The 22,856-nt window shown below is 51.3% G+C and overlaps 2 protein-coding genes and 1 pseudogene across 2 annotated transcripts; 1 reads left to right on the forward strand and 2 right to left on the reverse strand.

Annotated features, from left to right (window-relative positions):
• Positions 1 to 689: 689 nt before the first annotated feature.
• Positions 690 to 3,257, reverse strand: LOC135302162 (mas-related G-protein coupled receptor member H-like). The gene has a single exon (XM_064422623.1). The coding sequence runs from the start codon at positions 3,255 to 3,257 to the stop codon at positions 2,313 to 2,315; it is 945 nt and encodes a 314-aa protein (XP_064278693.1). The 3' UTR covers positions 690 to 2,312.
• Positions 3,258 to 6,274: 3,017 nt separating this feature from the next.
• LOC135301969 (mas-related G-protein coupled receptor member A-like) lies at positions 6,275 to 7,702 on the forward strand (annotated as a pseudogene).
• A 10,018-nt stretch (positions 7,703 to 17,720) lies between these two features.
• LOC135303725 (mas-related G-protein coupled receptor member A8-like) lies at positions 17,721 to 21,036 on the reverse strand. Its single transcript, XM_064425838.1, has one exon. The coding sequence runs from the start codon at positions 20,956 to 20,958 to the stop codon at positions 20,029 to 20,031; it is 930 nt and encodes a 309-aa protein (XP_064281908.1). The 5' UTR covers positions 20,959 to 21,036; the 3' UTR covers positions 17,721 to 20,028.
• Between the last annotated feature and the right edge of the window lie 1,820 nt (positions 21,037 to 22,856).

The following is a 22,856-nucleotide window of genomic DNA, read 5'->3' on the forward strand; positions in this document are numbered from 1 at the left end:
TGGATGTGGTGGGGCTGGAGAGAAGGTGTGGATGTGGTGGGGCTGGAGAGAAGGTGTGGGACGTGCTGGGGCGGGAGACCTCAATGAAGCCCCAGGGAGGCAGGTGATGTCCTGTGGAGCCCATGGTGACAAACACAGGTGTCACCCTGCTCTTGGAAGGGGGTGGCCGTGCTGAGGAGCACGATGTCCTCCTCTCCTTGCTGCTGCACCATCTGAGCCTGCTGAGGGAGCAGCTGAAGGCCGTGGAGAGGAAGAATTTCTGAAGGCAGAGCGACCTTTGCACCTGGCTCACAAAATTAAAAATTAAAGATCTCTGGGGAGATCTCTGCTGTGACACTCACAGAGCACTCGGGGTGGGCAATGCTGAGCCCCTGGGCCATCGTGTCCGTGCTGGCTGTGCCGCTGCCAGCCCAACTCTGGGCATTGGGGATCATGGATATTCCAGGGAGCACAAGCCATGGCTGTGTCCCCTCTGGCACCAAGACGTTTAAGTCTTACAGCAAAAGCGTGTTGGACTAGTAACAATTTTGAGTCAAATTGGTGAACATATTTGAAATTTACTTGCCATAGACAGGTTCAAAGAAACAATACTTTTCAGGTGTTTTTATACACTATTGTGAAAAACAGAATTCACTGCTTAGAGTTTTTTAAATGTTTAATAATAATAATAACAGTAATAGGATAAAAAAGGACCATATTTCCAGCGCTGGGTTGCTCCTGGCCAATAGTCAAAGAACAGGGAAGGGGGAGTGGTGTGTTTTATACTGTTACATTGCTGAGATGCATGTATATTCATGTGTTTCATGGATTATTCAAACATTCTTGTGAACTTTCTGATGTTTTGGGAACTCCTTTTCACCCTCTGGCTTATCTGCATGACATTCTGGGTGTCAGGTCAATATGTTTTATTTCTTCTTGTGTCTCCATGCTGCTGTTTCACATCCTCTGATGAGATTTGAGTATGCCCTCCTTAAATTTAACATGGTATTCTCTAATGTCCTCCAGTGCTCTGGTTTGTGTCATGGGTATCTCTTGGACAGGTTGGTGAGTGGATGGCCTTACACTGTTTTTAGTTACACAAAAGCCTTTTTCACATCTTATGTTTTGCTGAGGTCTGTAACACAGTACATTAATCACACTATTATTTCCACAAGTGATACATAGCTATTATATTCATTACACTACTATTCTGTGAGCAATACAGTGCATTCTTAAGCTGATAGATTATATTAGACAAACATGCAACTAAAAAGAGTTATAATTGATGCGATTTCTAGATACTCATCATCAATAACAACATGCATAGGCTAATACATAAATGTGAAAGCCAGTATTATCTGGCCAATTTCACACTACAAAATCCACGATTTTTTAATAGATGCACCCAAAAATGCTCCCAGTTTATTGCATCAAGGTATAGGTATTTTGTTTCTTTTAATTACTAGCAGAATATGTAGTCTCTCTTAGTTTAATGCATAACCCAGTTTGTTTTCCAGTAAACAATGTTTTATTAAATTTGATGTCTTGGTTAGACAGTTACCACTGATTACATTTTCTGAGGTGTACAAGCCCAGGAAATGGCTCTCTTATTGCCATTACAATTTATCACTTGCAATTAATTAATTAAGTCTTCTGGCATGTATAGGCCTCTGAATTCCTAATTCTCTCAAGATATCATTCCTATTCTATGACATCCAATTATTTTCTAGTTATATCATAACCATTAAAAATACTTCATTGAATTTTGCTGTCCATCTATTCAGTAAGTTCTCTAAGGGCTATAGGTTGATAGAGTTTTTTACTGACACTCAGCCAACACAGATCTAAATCAAAACCAGCTAAAAAACCACAGGCAAATATGCCTTGACTAATCAAACATAGTTCATTATGAAATTTCTAAACAATCACAACATTCCTGTGGCTAACTACCTCTCTGTCCCCTCCCTCCAGCCACATTCCCGGCTGGCAGCAGCAGCCAGAGGAAGCTGGGAGGCGCTGGCAGAGGGGGCAAAGGTGGCTCAGGGTTTACAGTGCTGTTTATTGATATCAGATCTCAGTGGGATGCAGGAACCAGGTGCCAGGGGGAATTCTGGGATCACAGCCCTGTTGGGAAGGATCCGTTTGGGGAACAGCGCTCTAGGACCCATGAGGGAGGAGCACAGCCCTGCTCCAATGTGCTCTGTGCGGAGCACTGTCCCACATGGCCCTTGTCAGTGCCCCTGCTCCCTTCTCCTGCAGGAATAAAGGTGGAGGGTGATGCTAAATCACTGCCCCATGCTCCTGCATGGGGGCAGTTGAAGGGCTCAGCAGACTCAGATCACTGAGTCCCTGGTGGCATCATTACTGGGGGCAGTGCTTTCTTCTGGCTCCTCAAAGACCTCCTGCAGGCACTCCCTGAGGGACTCCATGGAGCAGCGCCTCCAGCACTTTGTTACTGAGATGTAGATGAAGGGGTTGATGCTGCTGTGCATGCAGGCAAAGAGGAGAAGAAGCCGGGGGAACACAGCGGTGTAGCCGAGCTGCTGCAGGAAATTCCAGAGACTGAGGGGGAGAGTGAGGAGCACAGCGAGGAAGACAATGATGTCAAGCTTCTTGGATCGCTGCTGCTGGGAGCTTCCCTTGAAATGAATGAAGAGGATTCTGCTGGAAATGACCATGGATGGAGCAAAGACGAGGAAGTTGAGGATGTACAGGGAGATGAGAGCCCCCTGGCAGAGCTTGTGTTCCTGTGACTCGCACAGGGAAGTCACTGCAGAAATGGCAGCAATGACAGTGATGGAAAGGGCCCAGAGCCCGGCACTCACCACCACCCATGACAGGTCCTGGGGAAGGTGGCAGAAGAGCCCACGTGGGCAGAGCACGGACCTGCACCTCTCGATGCTGATGGCTGTCAGCCGGTACAGCCCGACGCTGTAGAACATCCGGAAGAGGAGGAAAAGGAAGCGAATGTATGCTGGGGACATGATGGCAGAGCAGGAGAAATCCTCCAGCAGGAAGAGCAGAGTGGAGGGGACCGTGAAGATGAGAAAGAGGAAGTTGATGATGGCCGGGTCAAGGTTGTAGGCAGTGATGGGTTTCATGGTGTCCCTCTGAATGCAGAACCCAAGGACCCAGATGACAGCCCCGTTCCCAGCCAGCCCACAGAGGCCGATGAGCAGTGTCACACTGTGTATGGCCACATCGCTGGCATCTGTCTCACATAGATCGTGTCTATCAGTGGGTGAATTGGCAGGGGGGGACACGGTGGTCACCTCCATGGATGGACGCTGGGCAGGCAGTGGGATGTGGCCCCTGGCTGTGGTCAGAGTGGATGGGCAGTCAGTGCTTGGAGAATCCAGGGATGGACCATGTGGCTCCTCAGCAGCTCCCTGCAGTGGGAAGGATTCAGAGGGGAGGAGTGAGATGTGCAGGGGAGGAGGGGTGTGGAAATTGTGGGGCAGGAGAGAGAGGTGGGAGGGTTGGGCTGTTTGGCAGGAGGCCGATAAATAACATAGAGAATAAACATATTCAGTTCTTCTGAAGTTGTTCAAAATTGGCCAAAAGATAAAAGAATGTAAAGGCTGGCACACAGGATGATCAAAGTGGCTGGAACCAGTGCAGAAACAGATAAGGAGGCCAGCAGTGATTTTGTGGCAAGTTCAGGAACAAGAGGCAACAGTGCATGGCCAGAGGAAAAGTTCAAGGCAAGGCCACCTTGAATATGGCAGCATTCATTGAATATGACCACCAGATAGACCCCTCTTTATAAATCTCCAGGATCATAAAAGGACTTCCTGGAGGAGGTGAATGCATGGAAATGGTTTCAGGGAAAATGGTGTTTATGTATTAGATAAAAAAAAATTTTCAATGCGTACATGTGGTTATAATGGATTAATAACTGTTGTAAAGTCTCACCAAAGATGCAATATAAGAAGAGATCTGTGTGCTGTTCAGGTAAAGAATTCCTGCTTCCTCATGCTTTGCATTGCGTTAGAAAGTTTGTTCTGGCCCTTTTCAGTACAAGGATACAGACAGGAGAAGAGAGAGGGCTTGGGGAGGGCACTGTGGTCACCGGGAGAGGGTGGCAGGAACAGAGCAGCTGCTGCAGGAGAGGAAGGTGGGGTCAAGAGGAAAGAAACCATTCCACTGACCTGTTCCCTGTGGGGCAGCAGCAGGCAAAGGGGTCTGTGCAGATCAGCGGTGCTTCCTGGTCCCTCTTGCTCCTTTGGGATCCATGTCCTGAAGCGGCTCCTGGCAGGTCAGTGACATGAAGGAGAAAGTGCCCAGATCACCAGGAGCTACCCACTACTGTCCTGCTGAATGTCTCTGTGTGCCCTGTCCCACTGTTGTTTCCCAAGGCTCGGTGGAGTCAAGGGGGAGTCGGAAATTGTCTCTTTGGCTATATCCGAATTTCACTTCCTCGGAGTTGTCTTGACTTGTTTTTCTGCCATAGAGGAAGTAGCTCGACATTGAGATTTTTTTTAATGGCTCCTCATTTCCTCCTGATTATAAACTCTTTTCCAAATGGGACATTCTCCAAATGCTTTCCCTCTCTCAGCAGGTTTCTACCATTCCTCCTTTATCTACCCTGAGGGGTCATTGTCCCTCCTGCAGCAGAGAGCTGCTGGTGCTGCTGGTGGCACTGGAATGCTGGCAGTGCTGGAAGTGCTCACAGCACTGTGCAAGCATCTGAGTGCTTCTCAGAAACAACTCCTAGGGTAGAGTTTCAGGATCATTGCCAAAACCTTCCCTGGCCCCAAGAAAGAAAACTGAGCTGGGAATTCCATTTCTGCCATTGCAATGCAGGCTCACACAGCCCAAGGGAAGGACAGCACTCAGTTGCTTGCAGCCAGGTCACCAGCCCTTAGACACCCTAATTAGTGTCCTTTGATGATGCAATGAAAGCGATTAGGAACCTGATTTTAGGATGCTGTGATCCTCTTTCCAGCCCTTCATTAGAGGTCATCCTCCTCAGATCTGGGAACACTTGTTGTTCTTACCTGGTTGGTTTTACCTGACCCCAGCCCTCATGCCAACCTGTGCCAAGGGCTCACCACCCTCACAGGGAAGGATTTCTTCCCTAATATCCAATCTGACCCCACCCTCTGGCAATGGGAAACCATTCCCCCTCATCCTGTCACTCCATGCCCAAGTGCAAAGTCCCTCTCCAACTCATCTGGAGCCTCATCAGCTCCTGGATCATGAGGTGTTTGCCCTTGAAAGGATTGGGCTGGTGAGGGGATGTGAGATTCCATAGCTGGGGACACAAACACGGGGTCAGCGGGGAAGAGAGGGCACAGTTCTGGTCCTGGGGCCAGCAGTTTCCAGGAGGACCATCTCAGTTCCCTGAGGCACATGTCAGCCTGGGAAGGAATCATCGCACCTCAGCTTTCTAGGCATTTCTTGGAATTCACTGTAGGCTGCTGACTGACAGCCAAGGGAATGGAGAGGGTGACTCAAATGAAACCTGCAACTTTTTAAGGATTAAAGCCAAGAGAGCAGCATGGATTTGCCTCTTCTCAGAAGAAATGACATTGCTGAAATCCCAAATCATCCTTCTGCTGTGTGCCAGTGCTCCAGCTCAAGCACAGGAATTATTATTGCATGAATTCACTTGGAAACTGCGTGGTGAAGGCCTGGTGCCATTGAAACTGTGGTATACAAGTAGGAAAACCATATTTGAACCAGAAATCAAAGTTTAACAGCACATTTGTAGTGCAGGGGACTAAACAAAGCAGTGCAGGTTCCCAGGAACGAGAGGGTGCAAGTTCAGGCTGTTCAGAAGAGAAGGTTTTGGGATTGGGGTTGCTTTAAAACAGAAGAGAAGCTGCCATGGAGACAAACTGCTGTGGCCACAGGTCTGGCTGCTGAGGCTCTCTCCTGTTGCTCATTTCCTGGGCAGAGTGAAGAGCAGATGAGGAGCAGAGCCCTGATCCCGTGCCAGGCTCTGAAGCAGTTCCCTGCTTGTGAGAGCCCTGCAGCACACGAGGCAGCAGGGAGAACAGGGGCTGTGGCAGGAGCTGGGACAGAGCCCGCGCCGGACGCTGCTCGGGCTCAGCCCGCGGGCTTCGCTCCCCTTTCCAAGGGACCATCGCAGGAACCTGCTGTAGATCCCAACCCAGGGACAGCAGCTGGAGTGTGGGGGGTGAGGTGAGTGCCCTGCGGGGAAGTTCTCCAGGCTGCGAGAGGAAACAAGGGCAGACTCTTCTCATTCACCTTAATCAGGGCCCCCTCATTGGGTGGAACCTGGTTATTGATTTTTGGAAGCAGAATTGAGGTCTGTAGGGAATGAAAAGCTATAAATATTGTGGGAAAAGGGAGGGAATATTGAATTGAGTGTCCTGCTGAAGGACTCCAGCAGCTCAGTGATAGCAACTGACACCTGAGAGTCCAGGTCAGATCCATCCCAAAGCCATTTGTTTTCTGATATTTCCATGGGCAATCCTCTCCTTCTCCAGTTGTTTTCCTCCTCCAGCTCTGTTGTTTCCACAGCCAGGAAGGAGGTATCTCCCTGGCTTTTGTGCCAGGCACACCAGACCAGGCTCCCACACCCTACTTGCCTTCTGTCCTGTCCCTCACCCCTCCCTGAGCTGCTCCACATGGAAGCTGTGGGTGGGAAAAGATGGGAAAGCCACATTTGGGGGACATCAGTGTTGCTCTGGTGTCTCTGTTTGTCACCTCTCTAGCTGTGTGAGGGGAGGAGAAGCAGCAGAGGTGTCACCATGAGCACTTTGTCCCCTGCCACGGAGGGAGCCAGCCCTGCCTGCTGGAGCCAGCCCGGTGGGAAGGCATCCAAGGGGAGCTGGAATGAGGAGAGCCAAGAAAACTGGACCGAGTGTGAGAACAGGCATTGGAGCAAAGTGCCTGTCACACTGCTGCTGCTGCTGCTGCTGTGCCTGTGTGCAGTGGTGGGAGCAGAGCTGTGCTCTGGCTCCTCGGCTGCTGCATCCACAGGAACCCCACCAGCACCTGTGTGCTCAGCCGGGCCATGGCTGGCTTCACCATCCTGCTCTCCATCACCATCGCCCTGGGGATATTTTCTGTCCCAGAGAGCTTCTGCCACCAGCTGGGCTCGTGGGGTGTGACAGCTGGGCTGAAGGTCACCATCCTCTTGGTTCTCCCTGCCTCTGCCTCCTCTCTGACAGCCCTCAGTGCTGTGACAGCTCTGTTTGTCCTCCCCGTGTCCTGCTGGCCCTGCCTCCACTCCCAGCACTTCCCAGTGCTCCTGTGTGCCCTGCTCTGGCTGCTCTCCTTCCTGCTCACTGCCACCCTCCATTTCTGCCCTTCGCTGCTCATGGCCTTGGTCCTGAGCTGCCTCTTCTCAGTGCTCACCCTGACCTGTTCTGCTCTGGCCCTGCTAGCCAGGCTCCTGTGCTGCTCATGGAAACAGCCCCCAGGGAAGCTCTGTGCCCTGCTCCTGCCACCTGTTGTCTCCTTCCCCTTCTTCACTGCTGATTTTGGGTACTGGCTCTTGCTGAGGGCGTTTGACTTCCCTGCCTTTGCCCTCAGCACCCCTCTCCCGCTCGCCTGTGCCAAGAGCAGTGCCCAGCCTGTGATTTACTTCCTGGCTGGGAGCTGTGCAAAGGAATTCACCCCCTGTGTTAGTGTTGCCTTCCAGAGGGCTTTTGAGGATGTGCCAGAGCCAGGCCATAGGGAAAACACCGTGGAACTATCATCAGGTGGAATCATCAAGAAACTGAGACATCATAAAATAGAACCATAAAATATCCAAGTTAGAAGGGACCCACAAGGACCATGGAGTTCAGCTCCTGGCCCTGCACAGGACATCCCAACAATCCCAGTCTGTGCCTGAGAGCATTGTCCAAATGCTCCTTGAGCTCTGTCAGGCTGGTGCTGTGTGCAGCAGGGGAACTCCTGCCTGGGGTGGTTGTGGATGACATGAGGAATCCTCATGGAATGCTTTGGGTTGTGTCCTGGTTTAGGGTAAATTTGGGAGGAAACCTTCAAATGGGATCCCTCTAGTAAACAAGTTCAAGCAGTCCTTCCCCCATCTGATTCAGGAAAAGATTTCTTTAGAGGAAAGTGGAAAAAACTGTTTATTTAACAAGCAAAGTATTCAAAAGCATAAAAAATGAATACAATATTAAACAATAAAATCTGTTGCTGTTCTGAAGAGTTGTCAAATTCAGAAAGTCCTTGTTGTGGAGTCTAGTTTGTCTCACTCAGTCTCTTATCAGTCCCTCTGGTGCTGGCAAATGCTGTGTGCCAGGCCCCGGTTGGCCACAGGTGGGAGCTGCTGCCGTTCTTCTGGGTTTTCAGACCCGAGCAGGTTTGAACAGTTCCAGGAAAAAGAAAAACCACAGTCCAGGGAACTTCTCTGCCTCAGCTAGCTAAAAAAACCTAAAAGCAAAGGAGAGCTCTCTGTTGCATGTCTGTGCTGCCGACAGCACGGTCTGGGAGCAGGAATGTGCAGGACTGAGCACAGCTCCTGAAAACAAACTGCCCCATCTTCTCTCCTCCTCTTTGCTCTAGGAACCAATCTTAAACTTATGCAAAGTTTAAATGGGCAAAACCTATTTCTGGGTGAAACAGTCAAATGGGGATTCAATTCAGCATCATGAAGTCTCCCCAGGACAGCTTGGAAGGAACGGTAGAGATCATCTCATTCCATCTCTCCTTCTTCCATGGGCAGGGACAACCAGGAAACCTTTGGCTTTGAAGTCTTGCTCTTCGGAAAGGAAGCTCAGGGAGGGAGTGGCCTTGGTGACCCAGGAGACAAGGAAGGGGCTGGGAAGTAGAAAAAGTCCATTGGAAGATCATGATCCTCCTGTACTTGCCTTGGCAGGGATGGCCTGGCTGAGTTGTTCTTCCCTGGACAACAAGTTGTACCTTGGAAAGTTTCTGCTTTCCAAAACAGGAGACAGGGAGAGAAAAACCCTCTCAGATGTCAAAGTCTCTCTCTTCTGTTCATTATTCACAACTCTGTTAATACATACTCCTTAGCTGTTTAGCCTCCTGTGTGTCTCCAAAGCCTGCCTCACCACCCAGAGCTTTCACGCTCACTTGCCCTTCCAGAAGCAGTGGCACGTTGCTTTCCCCTGGATTTAAGGCAGTGGGAAAAGGAGGGACAATTTCCCCCTGAGCAGGAGATGTGGCTGCTGCCCAGGTCTCTCCCAGGAGGAATCAGGAGCTCTTGGCACTGCCAACATCATCCCAGCCATTGCAGGCACGTGCCTTAGGAAGGGCTCAGGTATGAGACAGGCACCTGCCCTGCTCACAGACAAGCCAGAGGCTTTAGAATGGGATAAAATAAGGAAATGAGCCATTCTGGACACTGTTTTACAGGCACAGGCTCTGCTGTGATGACTGGTTGTTGTTTACTCAACAAATTCTGGGGCCGGAATTTCCACTGTGGAGGCACCCAAAACCGACGCCATATCTGACTGAGAGGCAGTTAAAAAATGGTAGTTACAAAAGATCAGTACAGCCTGGCCTGTGGCTGAAGCTGCTGTGCAGAGTCGCTGTTCAGCTCCCCCTGAGGGTGGCCAGGCTCAGGATGGAGGTGGTCAAGGGCTTCCCTGGACACTGATGCTGGGGAACCAGAGGATGGATGGCCCCATTCTGCAGAAGAGCAGCAGAACCCCCTAATTTCTGTGCAATTAAATGGTCCAAGCATCTGCTGATGGGAATTTCCATACTCCATGTACTTTCTGGTACAGGAACAGGAGTTCAGTGGAGTTCACTATCGACCCTGCACTTTACTCAGAAGGATTAAATTCTGGAATTAAAGAATGTGACAAATTCCCACTGAAAGGTCAAGGGAATGTTGCTGTCCGTCCCCAGCTCTGCAGCCCTACCTGGTGTCCCTTCCCATCAGCTGGGAATGCAGGGCTGGCTCTGCCGGACAGAAGGGGAAGGATGCTGCATGTGATCCCAGCCCCTCTCCTGCCATCCAGAGGCACCAGACATGCAGGGATTTGGGAAATCACTGCCACCCCATGCTGGGTGTGTCCCCAGGGATTAAGGTGTCCCATGCTTTGCAGGCAAGAGCTCCCTGAAAGCACCATGAAACTCATCTGCTGAGCCAAAGGAGATGGAGTTCATTCCCTGGGGCCGAGGCCATGAGGGTCATTCCATGGGGAATAGAGCTGGGGAACAGCACTGAGCCCAGCTGCACTGCTTGGAGCCTTGTGGATCCAGGAGGGAGGAGGAAAGCCATGCTCTCGTGTGCTCTCTGCAGAGCATCCCACAAAAATGACCCAAGGTAATGCCCATGCTCCCTTCTCCTGCAGGAATACATCACCACAGGGAGGGTGATCCTGTGGATATTGATTAATCTGGAGACTCAAGGAAACCTTCAGCCACTCTCCTGGGGTCCTTCAACTGAGCAGAGGAAGGGAAAAACAGGCTCAGGCTGCTGTGTCCTTGGCAAGAACATTTCTGCAGGCTATATTTTCGTTATGCTCCTCAAAGACCCTGTGGAGGGTGAGCTGGAGGGACCCCATAGAACAGGGCCCCCTGCACCTCCCTGCCAAGAAGTAGATGAAGGGTTTGATGCTGCTGTTGGTGCAGGTGAGCAGGAAAACCACCTGGGACTGCACAACCACGTAACCGAGCTGCTGCAGGAAAATGCAGAGGCTGAGAAGGAGAGTGAAGAGCACAATGATGAAGATAACAATGTCGCGTCTCTTGGGTTGCTGCTGCTGGGAGCCCCACTTGAGCTTGATGAAATCGATTGTGTAAGAAATGAGCATGGGTGCAGGAACGAGGAGCAGGATGATGGTGTACAAGGATATGAAAGCTGCCCGGCAGTGCTCCTGCTCGTGTGATGGGCACAGGAATGTCACCATGGGGATGACAGTGAAGAGAGCAAAGAAGGCCCAGTATTGGACACTGTCCACTACCCAAAAGAGGCGCTTGGGAAGGTCCCAGTGGCAGCAGAGTTTGCAGAGCTTGTCCATATACCACACATTCCTGCTGCGCATCAGCCGGAACAGCCCCCAGTAGCAAGGGACCACTGACATCTGGAAAAGGAAACTCACATAGAGCAGGGGCAGGATAGGAGAGCAGGACACGTCCTCCACCAGGGAGAGCAGGGCGGAGGGGATCACAAAGAGGAGGAAGAGGAAGTCAATGACAGCCAGGTCAAAAACCCGAGAGTTACAGATTTTCAGGCTGAGGAGGCCAATGACAGCCCCATTCCCAGCCAGCCCACAGAGGCTGATGAGCAGTGTCACACTGTGTATGACCACATCAGTGACATCGCTCTCACAGAGATCGTCTCCTCCTGCGGGTGAGCTGGGAGATGGGGACACGGTGGTCACCTCCATGGATGGACGCTGGGCAGGCAGTGGGATGTGGCTCCTGGCTGTGGTCAGAGTGGATGGGCAGTCAGTGCTTGGAGAATCCAGGGATGAACCATGTGGCTCCTCAGCAGCTCCCTGCAGTGGGAAGGATTCAGTGGGGAGAAGTGAGATGTGCAGGGGAGGAGGGTGATGGAAATTGTGGATTGAGAGAGGGAGGTGGGGGGGTTGGGCTGTTCAGCAGGGAATGCAGAAAGGAAGCACATGGCAGGGGAGGGGGGAGCTGGGGAGGGCACTGCAGTAACCAGGACAGGGTGACAATAAGAGAGCAGCTGCTGGAGGAGAGGAAGGTGGGGTAGGGAGGAAGGAAACCATTCCACTGACCTGTTCCCTGTGGGGCAGCAGCAGGCAAAGGGGTCTGTGCAGATCAGCGGCGCTTCCTGGTCCCTCTTGCTCCTTTGGGATCCATGTCCTAAAGCGGCTCCTGGCAGGTCAGTGACATGAAGGAGAAAGTGCCCAGATCACCAGGAGCTACCCATATTCCCATCCTGCTGGCTCCTCTCCGTGCCCGGTCCTGGTGTTGCTCCCCAAGGCTTGGTGGAGTAATGGGGGTGTGGGGAAGTCAAAAACTGCGACTTTGCCTTCTTTGGAAATTCTGTTCTTCTGAGTAATTTATCTGGGGTGTGGGTTTTCGCTTTTGGGGTTTTTTTTTCTTCCTGAGGAAGTGGCTTTTGTCAGAAGCTTTAAATGAAGATTTTTTTTTGATTGGCTCCTCTTTCCCTCCTGATGAGAATCCCTCCTTCCCTGCAGAGTGTCTCACTCTCCAAATGCCTTCCCTCTCTAGGTAGGTTTCTACCATTCCTCCCATATCTTCCCTGAGGGGTCACTGTCCCTCCAGCAGCAGAGGGATGCTGGTGGTGCTGGTGGCACTGGAATGTCAGCAGTACTGGCAGAGCTGGTGAATCAGCTGGGTGCTTCTCACAAAGAAATGTTCCATGAAGAGAACATTGCCAAAACATTGTCTGGCCCAAGGAAGCACTGTTGAGCTGCTTCCTCCTCCTATCCCGATTCCATCCTCATCCCTGCTCCCTATCCCCATTCCTTGTCCTCACCCGGCTTTCCATCCTCACCCCATCCTATCACATCCCATAGCTTTCAAAGACAGCAGCCACTCCGCCAATCCGAACGCGGCCTGTCAGGCTCTGCTGTCCTCAAGTGGGGACATTTGGGATTGCCGGCATCCAGACCCTTTCCAACCCTCTCGGATCCTCTCCTGACCCCTTCAAAACTGCCTGCAACAGCCCAGTCCATCTCTGATGACCCCAGTCCGCCCCGAACAGCCCCGATATTCCCCACTCCACCTGGGACCCCAGCAGTGTCCCTGCTCCTCCTGGCCATAGTGTTCTAGGACCCAGGAGGGAGGAGGAAAGCCCAGCTCCAATGTGCTCGTCAGGATCACACAGGATGATAAATGTGGCTGGAGCCAGCGCAGAAACAGATGAGGAGGCCTGCAGTGGTTTTGGGGCAAGTTCTGGAACAAGAAGCAAGAGCACATGGCCAAAGCAAAAGTTCAAGGTAAGGTCACCTTTAATATCTCAACAGAAAATACGAACACCAGGGACCCCTCTGAATGATCCTCCCGGATCAGAAAAGGACTTCCAGTAGGAGGAGGACATGTGGAAATTAATTCTAGGAAAGTGATGTTTGCGTATTAGATAAGAAACCTGCTTTAATGGCCGTGTGAGGTTATGATGGATGAAACCCTTGTTGCAAAGTCTCATCACACACTGAACAAGGGGAGATCCTTCAGTGTGTCCTGAGGAGGTAAAGAATTCCTGATTCCTAATGCTTGGCATTGTGTTTGAAAATTTATTCTTACTGATTTTTGTATCACTCCCAGCTCCCATCTCCACTCCTCTCAGAAACCCATCTCTTCCCATCCCATCCCATCCCATCCCATCCCATCCCATCCCATCCCATCCCATCCCATCCCATCCCATCCCATCCCATCCCATGCAATGCCATTCCGTGGCCCCTACCCGGGTTGAAGCTCTGCCCATCAGGTTCTGCGGCTCTACAATCAGGATATCTGGGATCAGCAGCATCCAGATCCCTCCTGGAGCCTCCTGCCCCCTCCAACACACCCAGAGCCCCCGGGGCCGCCTTCCCCTCCCCGGCAGCCCCGCTCCAGCCGGGAGCAGGGACATCTCTGCTGTGACACCTCGGAGCACTCGGGGGGCAATGCTGAGCCCCTGGGCCATCGTGTCCGTGCCGGCTGTGTCGCTGCCAGCCCAGCTCTGGGCACTCGGGATCACTGTTCCTCCAGGGAACACAAGCCAGGGGTGTGTGTCCCCTCCCTCCAGCCACATTCCCGGCTGGCAGCAGCAGCCAGAGGAAGCCGGGAGGCGAAGGCAGCTCAGGGCTCACGGTGCTGTTTATTGATATCACAGCCCAGTGGGATGCAGGAACCAGGTGCCAGGGGGAATTTTGGGATCACAGCCGTGTGGGGTACGATCCGTTTTGGGAATGGTGTTCTAGGAGTCGTGAGGGAGGATCAGAACCATGTTCCAATGTGCTCCCCGAAGACCATTGCTCCTACATGACCCTTGGCAATGCCCCTGCTGCCTTCTCCTGCAGAATTGACCCTGTGGATATTTATTAATCAGGTGACTCAAGACAACCCTCAGCCACTGTCCCGGGGTGCTTCGCCAGTGCAGTGGAAGGGATCAGCAGGCTCAGACTGCCATGGAATCATTGGAATCCTTCCCTGCTGGAATCATTGCTGCTGGCAGTATTTTCTTCTGGCTCCCCAAAGACCCTCCAGAGAGATTCCCTGAAGGACCCCATGGAGCCGTTCTTCCAGCATCTCCCTACCAGGAATGAGATGATGGGTTTGATGGTGCTGTTGATGCTGGCAAGCAGGAAACCAGGCTGGGAAGGCAGAATGGTGTAGCCGAGCTGCTGCAAGAAATTCCAGAAGAGGGAGAGTGGTGAGGAGAGAGAGGAAAATAATGTGGAACCTTTTGGGCTTGCTCTTCTGTGAGAAACATGAGTCCTGAATGGAGAAAAATATGCTGGAAATGAGCATGAAGGGAGCAAAGAGGAGGAGGTGGAGGGTGTGCATGGAGATGAGAGACCCCTGGCAGTGAAACTGGCCCAGGGAAGCCACTGCTGGATGGAGAGCAGTGACAGCAAAGAAGGTCACTGCAGGGCACTCATACCACGCCTGGCAGGCACTCAGAAAAGAAAGAGCAGCAGCAGCAGAAGGAATTGAAGGCTACAGAGCCTAACCCTGTGATGTTCATGAACAGCACACGGTACGGCCCCACGCTGGAGCACAAGAGCGACAGCCGGAAAAGGAAGCTCAAGGACCCCAGGGGCACAAGAGCAGAGCAGACCACATCCTCTACAAGGAGGAGCAGTGTGCATGTGAGCATGAGGAGGAGGAAGAGGAAGACAGCGACAGCCAGGCTGAAGATGAAGTCGGTGGTGAAGCCGATGCTGAGGAGGCCGATGACAGCCCCGTTCCCAGCCAGCCCACAGAGGCAGATGAGCAGTGTCACACTGTGTATGGCGACGGGGGTGACATCTGCCTCACACAGATCATCTCCTTCTGTGGGTGAGGCAGGAGACGAGGACTCACTGGTCACTCCATGGATGGACGCTGGGCAGGCAGTGGGATGTGGCTCCTGGCTGTGGTCAGAGTGGATGGGCAGTCAGTGCTTGGAGAATCCAGGGATGGACCATGAGGGTCCTCAGCAGCTCCCTGCAGTGGGAAGGATTCATTGGGGAGGAGTGAGATGTGCAGGGGAGAAGGGAGGTGGAAATTCTGATTTGGGAGAGGGAGGTGGTGGGGCTGGGCTGTTCAGCAGGGGATGTGGGAGGAAACTCAGGGTAGAAGAGGCATGACCTGGGGATGGCACTGCAGTCATCATGATAGGATGGCAGGAACAGAGCAGATGCTGCTGGAGGAGAGGAAGGTGGGGTAGGGAGGAAGGAAACCATTCCACTGACCTGTTCTCTGTGGGGCAGCAGCAGGCAAAGGGGTCTGTGCAGATCAGCGGCGCTTCCTGGTCCCTCTTGCTCCTTTGGGATCCATGTCCTAAAGCGGCTCCTGGCAGGTCAGTGACATGAAGGAGAAAGTGCCCAGATCACCAGGAGCTCCCCATTCCCATCCTGCTGGCTCTCTCCTCTGCGTATCCCGCTGTTGTTTCCCAAAGACATGGTGGGGCCATGGTGATGTAGGAAATTACATCTTTGACTACATTAGAATTTCACTTCCATTTGTTTGGTGGTATGTTTTGGGGGGGACGTATGTTTGGTTGTTTGTTTTTTTGTTTCTTTGTTTGTTTTTTTTTTTTTGTTGTTTGGTTGGGCGGGGAAGGGTTGTTGGTTTTTTGGGCTTATTAGCTACCAAGGAAGTGAGATTAGTCAAATCTCCACTTGAAGAATAGAATGGGTCGTCTTTTCCTCGTGATTAGAAACACTCCTTCCCTGGACAATGTCCCGTTCTCTGACTGCCTTCTCTCACCTGACAGGTTTCTGCCATTTCTCATTTTTCTTTCAGGAGGGGTCATGGTCCCTCCAGCAGCAGAGGGATGCTGGTGGTGCAGGTGGCACCGGAATGGTGCCAGTGCTGCCAGAGCAGGTGGAGCATTGGGCTGCTTGTCAGAAACAACTCCCTTGCTGGTAAGAGGTCTGGGATCATTGCCAAAAGCTGCCCTGGGCCCAAGGAAAGTGAGCTGAGCCAAGAATTCCCATTTTTTCATTCAAATGCAGGCTCACACTGCCCAAGGGCAGCACAGCAAACAGTTGCTTTGTGTTGATTTGGCACAGCCTGGTGTTTTGGTAGCAGTGCCACAGAAATGGGCTCCTGTTGGAAGCTGCTGGAAGCTTCCCCCATGTCTGACAGATCCAGTTTCTGATGGCTCTGAAGATGGACATGCTGCTGGCCCAATCGGAGAGGTTGGTAACGCCTCTGCGATACGATATTTCAGAAGAAAATCAAAGCAGCACCCACGCAGTTTTTACCAGGGATGGCGGGGCACTGCTGCTGGGGCCATCCCGGTGTGGTGAGCGGTGACGCGCCGCGGCCGCTGCCATCCCGGTGTGGCCCAGGAAAAACCTTGTGGAGGGCAAGACCCGAGCAGAAAGAGAGAGATAGAGAGAGGTCCCTTGCTTCCAAAGTGGAGCTGCCTGTCTTTGGAGGACTGCATCCCGTGGAAGAGTGACCCAAGCCATAACAGTTTGGAGGAGACTGTTTACTCCTGGGGGGGACTCACGTTGCAACGGTTTTGTCAGGACTGCTGCTGGCGAGATTAGAGCCACACGGAGGAAGTTCATGGAGAACTGTCTCCCGTGGGAGAGACACCATGACCTAGCACAAAAAAACTCCTCTCCCTCAGCGAACAGAAAAGATCTCAAGTGATGAACTGACCAAAACCCCCATGCCATGTCTCCCTGCACTGTCAGTGGGAAGGAGGGAGGGGCTGGGGGAAAGAAAGGTGTTTTAAGTTTTATTTTACTTCTCATTATCATCCTCTGAATCTCTTAATAATACATTTACTTAATACAATTTATTTTGAACCTGTTTTTTTCTATTCTTGGAGTGTTATTTTCTCCCAGTCCCCATCTCAATTCATGAGCCCATTGTTAATTTTTGTTTCTCTCTCCTCCCCCAGCTGACAGCAAGAGAAGGTGAGCAAACAGCTTTCCCAGGTGCCTGGTGTTTGGCCAGAGCCAAGCTAGGACAGACTTGCAGCCAGGTTATCAGCATCAGAGCCCACATTTCTTACTGCCAATACCCTTGATGATGCAACAAAAAGCAATAGGGGACCAGATTTTGGGGTGCTGTGGTGCCCCTTCCAGCCCTTCACCAGAGCTCATCATTGTCCTCCTCAGTCCTGGGAATACTTGTGGTTGTTTTTTCCTGATCTCACCCCTTTGCAAGCAGGGACACCTTCCACCAGGTCAGACTGCTTCAAACCCCATCCAGCCAGGCCTGGAACACCTCCAGCGATGGGGAGGCCAGAGCATCTGTGGGAACCTGTGCCAGGGCCTCTCCACCCTCACAGGGAAGAATTTCTTGCCAATATTCCACTTCAACCCGTTCTCTGGCAGTGGGAAGCCATTCCCGGTTGTCCTGTCACTCCAGGCCTTTGTCCAAAGCGCCTCTCCAGTTCTTGGAGCCTCTTAAAGCTCTGGAAGGGGCTCTAAGGTCTCCCTGAAGCCTTCCCTTCTCCAGGCTGAACATCCCAAGCTCAGAGACCTCAGCAAAGCCACAGGGTGGGGATTGATGCCCCGTGGAGACAACGGTGACAAACACAGATGTCACCCTGCTCCTGGAAGGGGGTGGCTGTGCTGAGGACCATGGACTCCCCCTCCCCTTGCAGCTGAACCATCCGAGCCTGCTGAGGGAGAGGCCAAAGCCAGGGCAGAGGGAGAATTTCTGAAGGCACAAAACCAGCAGCAAGGATATCAGTAAAAACCAGGTTTTATATTAAGCAAGAGCACACCAAAGTGCTGTCCCTGTGTGTGTTTGTGTGTGCGTTCAAGGGCAGGTGACAAAAGGACAGTGAGGGTAAGGATTTAAGGGAAAATGGCCCAAACCCTTTACAGCACTCCAACTTAACAGTAATGGGAAAAATTTATCTGGGAAACCGGATAAAATTGGCTTTTACATTTATGTATTAGCGTGTGCATATTGTTAGTGATTGCAAGTATTTAGACATAGTATCAATTATAACTCTTTTTAACTGCTTGCTAATATAATACAATCTGCCAGCTTAATTATAAACTGTGTTACTCGTAGAAGTAGTGGTGTAATGAATATTATATCTGTTTTTGACTATGGAAATAATAGTGTGATGAATGCACTGTGTTACAGACCTTAGCAAAACATAAGACATAAAAAAGAAAAGAAAAGCTTTAGTGTAACTAAAAACAGTGTAAGGTCATCCACTGCCCAACCTGTCCAAGTTATAAGATAACTGTGAGACAAACCAGAACACAAGAGGACAATTAGAGAATTCCATATTAAATTTACGGAAGACATATTAAATCTTTATCAGAAGATATGAAATAGCAAGATAGAGACACAAAAGAAATAAAATATATTGACATAACACCCAGGATGTCATGCAGATAAGCCAGACTGTGAAGTCAGACAAAAGAGTTCCCAAAACATTAGAAAGTTTCCAAGAATGTTTAAATAATGCATGAAAAACATAAATTTACATGTATCCCAGTAATGTAACAGTATAAAGATAACATTGCCTGCATACACCAGTGTGTTCTATAGCTGTTAGCCAGGTGCACCCCACTGCTGGAAATATTATCCATTCTTTATCCTATTACTATAATTATTATTACTATTATTAAACTTTTAAAAACTGTAATCAGTTAATTCAGTTTTTCACACTACTTCAGTTATACCTAAAACTTAGCCATTCAGCCATTCAGAGGACTAATACTTAACAGCATTCAACCTAATTGTTGCATGAAACTACCTTGCAGGCCTGACCCACTGTCTGAGGTACTAACACACCTGAGAGAGCAGCATTTGTGCCACATTTGCCACAGCAGCTGCACACGTGTGTGCACACGGCCTGAAAGAGTCAGTGCAAGGTCCCTGTGAGAAATTCCCCTGGCAGGCAGTGAAATGCTCCCTGGGGATCCCTTTTCATCTCCTCACCGGGCCAAGGGCTGGGCCTGGAGCACTGGGGGATCGGCCCAGGAGCCGTCGGCGTTCGGGGATCAGCCGAGGGCAGCAGACGGGAGAGATCCCAGCTCGGAGAGGCCCCACTCCCAGGGAGCTTCTGCTCAGCGCTGCTGGGCCCAGGAGAGCTCCAAGGGTCTCCTTTTGGGCCGCTGCTCACAGCCCCAAGGGATGGGCGTCACTCACAGCAATGTTTCACCCTGGCCACACTTCGGGCAGGCAGCTCTCTGGGAAAGTGGGAGAGCAGGGATGCTGTGGCCTTCAGGGAAGGAAAACAATTCCCAAGGCTGTTGATAAAGGCCCAGGAGGTGGTTGGACAGCAGCAGTTCCTGGGAGCAGAGGGTGTTTCTGATCAGCGCCAGAGCAGCTGAGCCCAGGGGCTGCTCCTCAAGGCTGAGACATAAGGAGCACTTCTGAGATCCCACTGCAACGTGGTGTCAGGAAAATTAATCTACAATCAGAGGTTTTTGTCCCAAAAGGAGATAGATAAGTCCTTTTTCTTTATTCAAATTAAGGGGGGGGCCATGGTGCATTCCCCTGGGATGACTCAAATTTTTGGAGGATGCAGCCTCCTTTTTTACCCTAATTTCCCAGCTCTATTTCCCTTCTCTCTTTCCCCATTGGCTGAGGTACTTGAGAGCTGCAGACTTGCCGATATGCCAGATACTGAAGATTTTCCTCTAATATATAACCCTCCCTTTTAATTTTGAATTCTTCCGGAATATAGGGGTTTTTTCTTCACCATTGTTTCTTTCATCTTTCAATGTCTAATTTCATTTATCAGCAAACTTAAAGTGTATTTGTAAAAGCAAATATCTTTTTCTATTCATCAATCAGTGGAATCCTTCCCATTGTTTCTTTTATCTCCCCATGCTAGTTTTAACTCCCAGCAGACCCACAGCTTGTTTGTACGGACAAATCCACTATTCCTCTCACTGGAAGGGGGGTAGGGGATGCACCAGCACAGGGAGGGTGACGCTTTAGATATTTATTCATCACGTGAATTAAGGAGTCCCTCAGCCACAGTCCAAGAGTCCCTCAGCAGTGCAGCGGGGAGATTCCACAGACTCAGAGCACAGTGTCCATGGCAGGATCATTTCTGTGGGCAGAGTTTTCTTCTGGCTCCTCAAAGACCCTCTGGAGGGAGAGCCAGAGGGACCCCATGGAGCAGGGCCTCCAGCACCTCCCCACCAAGAAGCAAATGATGGGGTTGATGCAGTTGCGAATGCAGTTAAGTAGGAAAGCCAGGTGGTAGGGCAAAATGGCGTAACCGAGCTGCTGCAGGAAATTCAAGAGGCTGCAGGGCAGAGTGAAGAGCACAATGATGCAGATAACAATGTCGAGCCTCTTGGGTTGCTGCTGCTGGGAGCCAGACTTGCCCTTAATGAAGAGGATTATGCTGGAAATTAACATGAAGGGAGCACAAAAGATGAGGTTGAAGGCGTACATGGAGATGAGAAAGCAGTGCCCAGATAGCTGGAACACACACAGACAAATTATTGCGGCAATGACAGTGATGACAGCAATGATGAATGCGCAAAACAGGGCAAACACCACCCATGACGGGCACTGGGGATGGTGGCAGCAGTGCCAGAGCGGGCAGTGGATGGATCTGCATCGCTTGATGCTGATGAATGTCAGTGTGTACAGCCACATGCTGTATGACACCAGTGGCACCTGGAAAAGCCGCCACACATACTGCAATGGCAGGATGATAGAGCAGGACACATCCTCCACCAGGAAGAGCAGGGCAGAGGGAACCAGAAAGAGGAGGAAGAGGACGTCCAAGAAAGTCAAGATGAGGATGTAACGGTGGGTTCTGTTCCTGTACAAGGAGTGGGAGCCAAGGAACCAAAGGACAGCCCCGTTCCCAGCCAGCCCACAGAGGCAGATGAGCAGTGTCACACTGTGTATGGCCACAGTGGTGACATCTATTTCACACAGATCATCTCCTTCAGTGGGTGAGGCAGGAGGTGGGGACATGGTGGTCACCTCCATGGATGGACGCTGGACAGGCAGTGTCAGAGTGGATGGGCAGTCAGTGCTTGGAGAATCCAGGGATGGACCATGTGGCTCCTCAGCAGCTCCCTGCAGGGGGAAGGATTCAGTTGGGAGGAGTGAGATGTGCAGGGGAGAAGGGCGGTGGAAATTGTGGGGTGGGAGAGGGAGGTGGGAGGGTTGGGTTGTTCGATGGGGGATGCAGAAGTATGGACAGGGCAGACCACGGGGGAGTTGGGGAGGGCACTGCAGTCACCATGAGAGGGTGGCAGGAACAGAGCAGCTGCTGCTGGAGAGGAAGGTGGGGTAGGGAGGAAGGAAACCATTCCACTGACCTGTTCCCTGTGGGGCAGCAGCAGGCAAAGGGGTCTGTGCAGATCAGCGGAGCTTCCTGGTACCTCTTGCTCCTTTGGGATCCGTGTCCTAAAGTGGCTCCTGGCAGGTCAGTGACATGAAGGAGAAAGTGCCCAGATCACCAGGAGATCCCCACTGCCATCCCTCTGGTTCCTCTCTATGCCCTGTCCTGATGTTGCTCCCTAAGGTTTGGTGGAGTCATGGAGGATTGGGGGAGTCAAAATTGCAGCTTTGCCTGCTTCAGAAATTCATTTTCTCTGAGTTATTTATCTGGGGTGTGGTTTTTTGTTTCTTTTTCTTAGTTTTTTTCCTGCAGAGGAAGTGGCTTTTGTCAGAAGCTCTAAATGAAGATTTTTGTGATTGGCTTCTCTCTCTCTCCTGATGAGAAACACTCCTTCCCTGCGGTGTCCCATTCTTCAACTGCCTTCCCTCTCTATACAGGTTTCTTCCATTCCTCATTTCTCTTCCCTCCAGCAGCAGAGGGATGCTGGTGGTGCTGGTGGCACTGGAATGCTGGCAGTGCCGGCAGTGCTGCTGAAGCATCTGGCTGCTTGTCAGAAAGAACTCCCATTCTGGGAATAGCCCCATGATCATTAAAAAATATTCTCAGGGCCAAAGGAAGCACAGCTGAGCTGCTTCCTATCCTATACTCATCCCATCTCCAACCTCACCTCATCCTGTCACATCCCATAGCTTTCCCAGACGGAGACACTCCCCCAGTCTGAGCACAGCCTGTCAGGCTCTGCTCTCCTCCAGTGAGGAGATTTGGGATTTCCAGACCCCCTCCTGCCTGCTCTCGGACCCTCTCCTGACCCCTCTGAAACTGCCTTCAACACCCCAGACCATTCCCAAAGCCCCCTTTCACACACCTCCTCCCCCCCGCCCCCCCCCCCCCCCCCCCCCCCCAGCAACAGCCCCGATCCTGCCCCGCTCCAGCCAGGACTCCCAGCAGTGTCCCTGCTCCTCCTGGCCATAGTGTTCTAGGACCCAGGAGGGAGGAGGAAAGCCCAGCTCCAATGTGCTTCTCAGGAGAACACAGGGTAATAAAAGTGGCTGGAGCCAGTGCAGAAACAGATGAGGAGGCCTGCAGTGGATTTGGGGCAAGTTCTGTAACAAGAAGCAACAGCACATAGCCAAAGGAAAAGTTCAAGGCAAGGTCACCTTTAATATCTCAGCACTCAGGGAATGCGACAACCAGAGACCCCTCTGAGTGATCCTCCAGGACCAGGAAAGGATTTGGAGAAGGAGGTGAATGCATGGAAATGAGTCCTAGGAAAGTGATGTTTATGTATTAGATAAGAAAGACACTTTGAAGACTCTGTGTGGTTATGATGGATAAAAACCCTGATGTAAAGTCTCACCACAAACCTAAATATGGACAGATCCTTTGGTGTGTCCTGTGGAGGTAAAGAATTCCCTCTTCCTAATGCTTCTCATTGTGTTGGAAACTTTATTCCAGCTGATTTTGGTATCACTCCCAATTCCCATACCATCTGGTGGCTGCTCCCTGAGTTGAAGCGCTGTCCGTCGGGCTCTGCTGCCCA

This window comes from Passer domesticus, chromosome 6, assembly GCF_036417665.1.
Source record: "Passer domesticus isolate bPasDom1 chromosome 6, bPasDom1.hap1, whole genome shotgun sequence".
Taxonomy (NCBI): domain Eukaryota; kingdom Metazoa; phylum Chordata; class Aves; order Passeriformes; family Passeridae; genus Passer; species Passer domesticus.

Bases quoted from the DNA above. Each gene is read 5' to 3' on its own strand.
- LOC135303725 (XM_064425838.1), bottom strand. From the start codon at position 20,958: ATGGAGGTGACCACCATGTCCCCACCTCCTGCCTCACCCACTGAAGGA.
- LOC135302162 (XM_064422623.1), bottom strand. From the start codon at position 3,257: ATGGAGGTGACCACCGTGTCCCCCCCTGCCAATTCACCCACTGATAGA.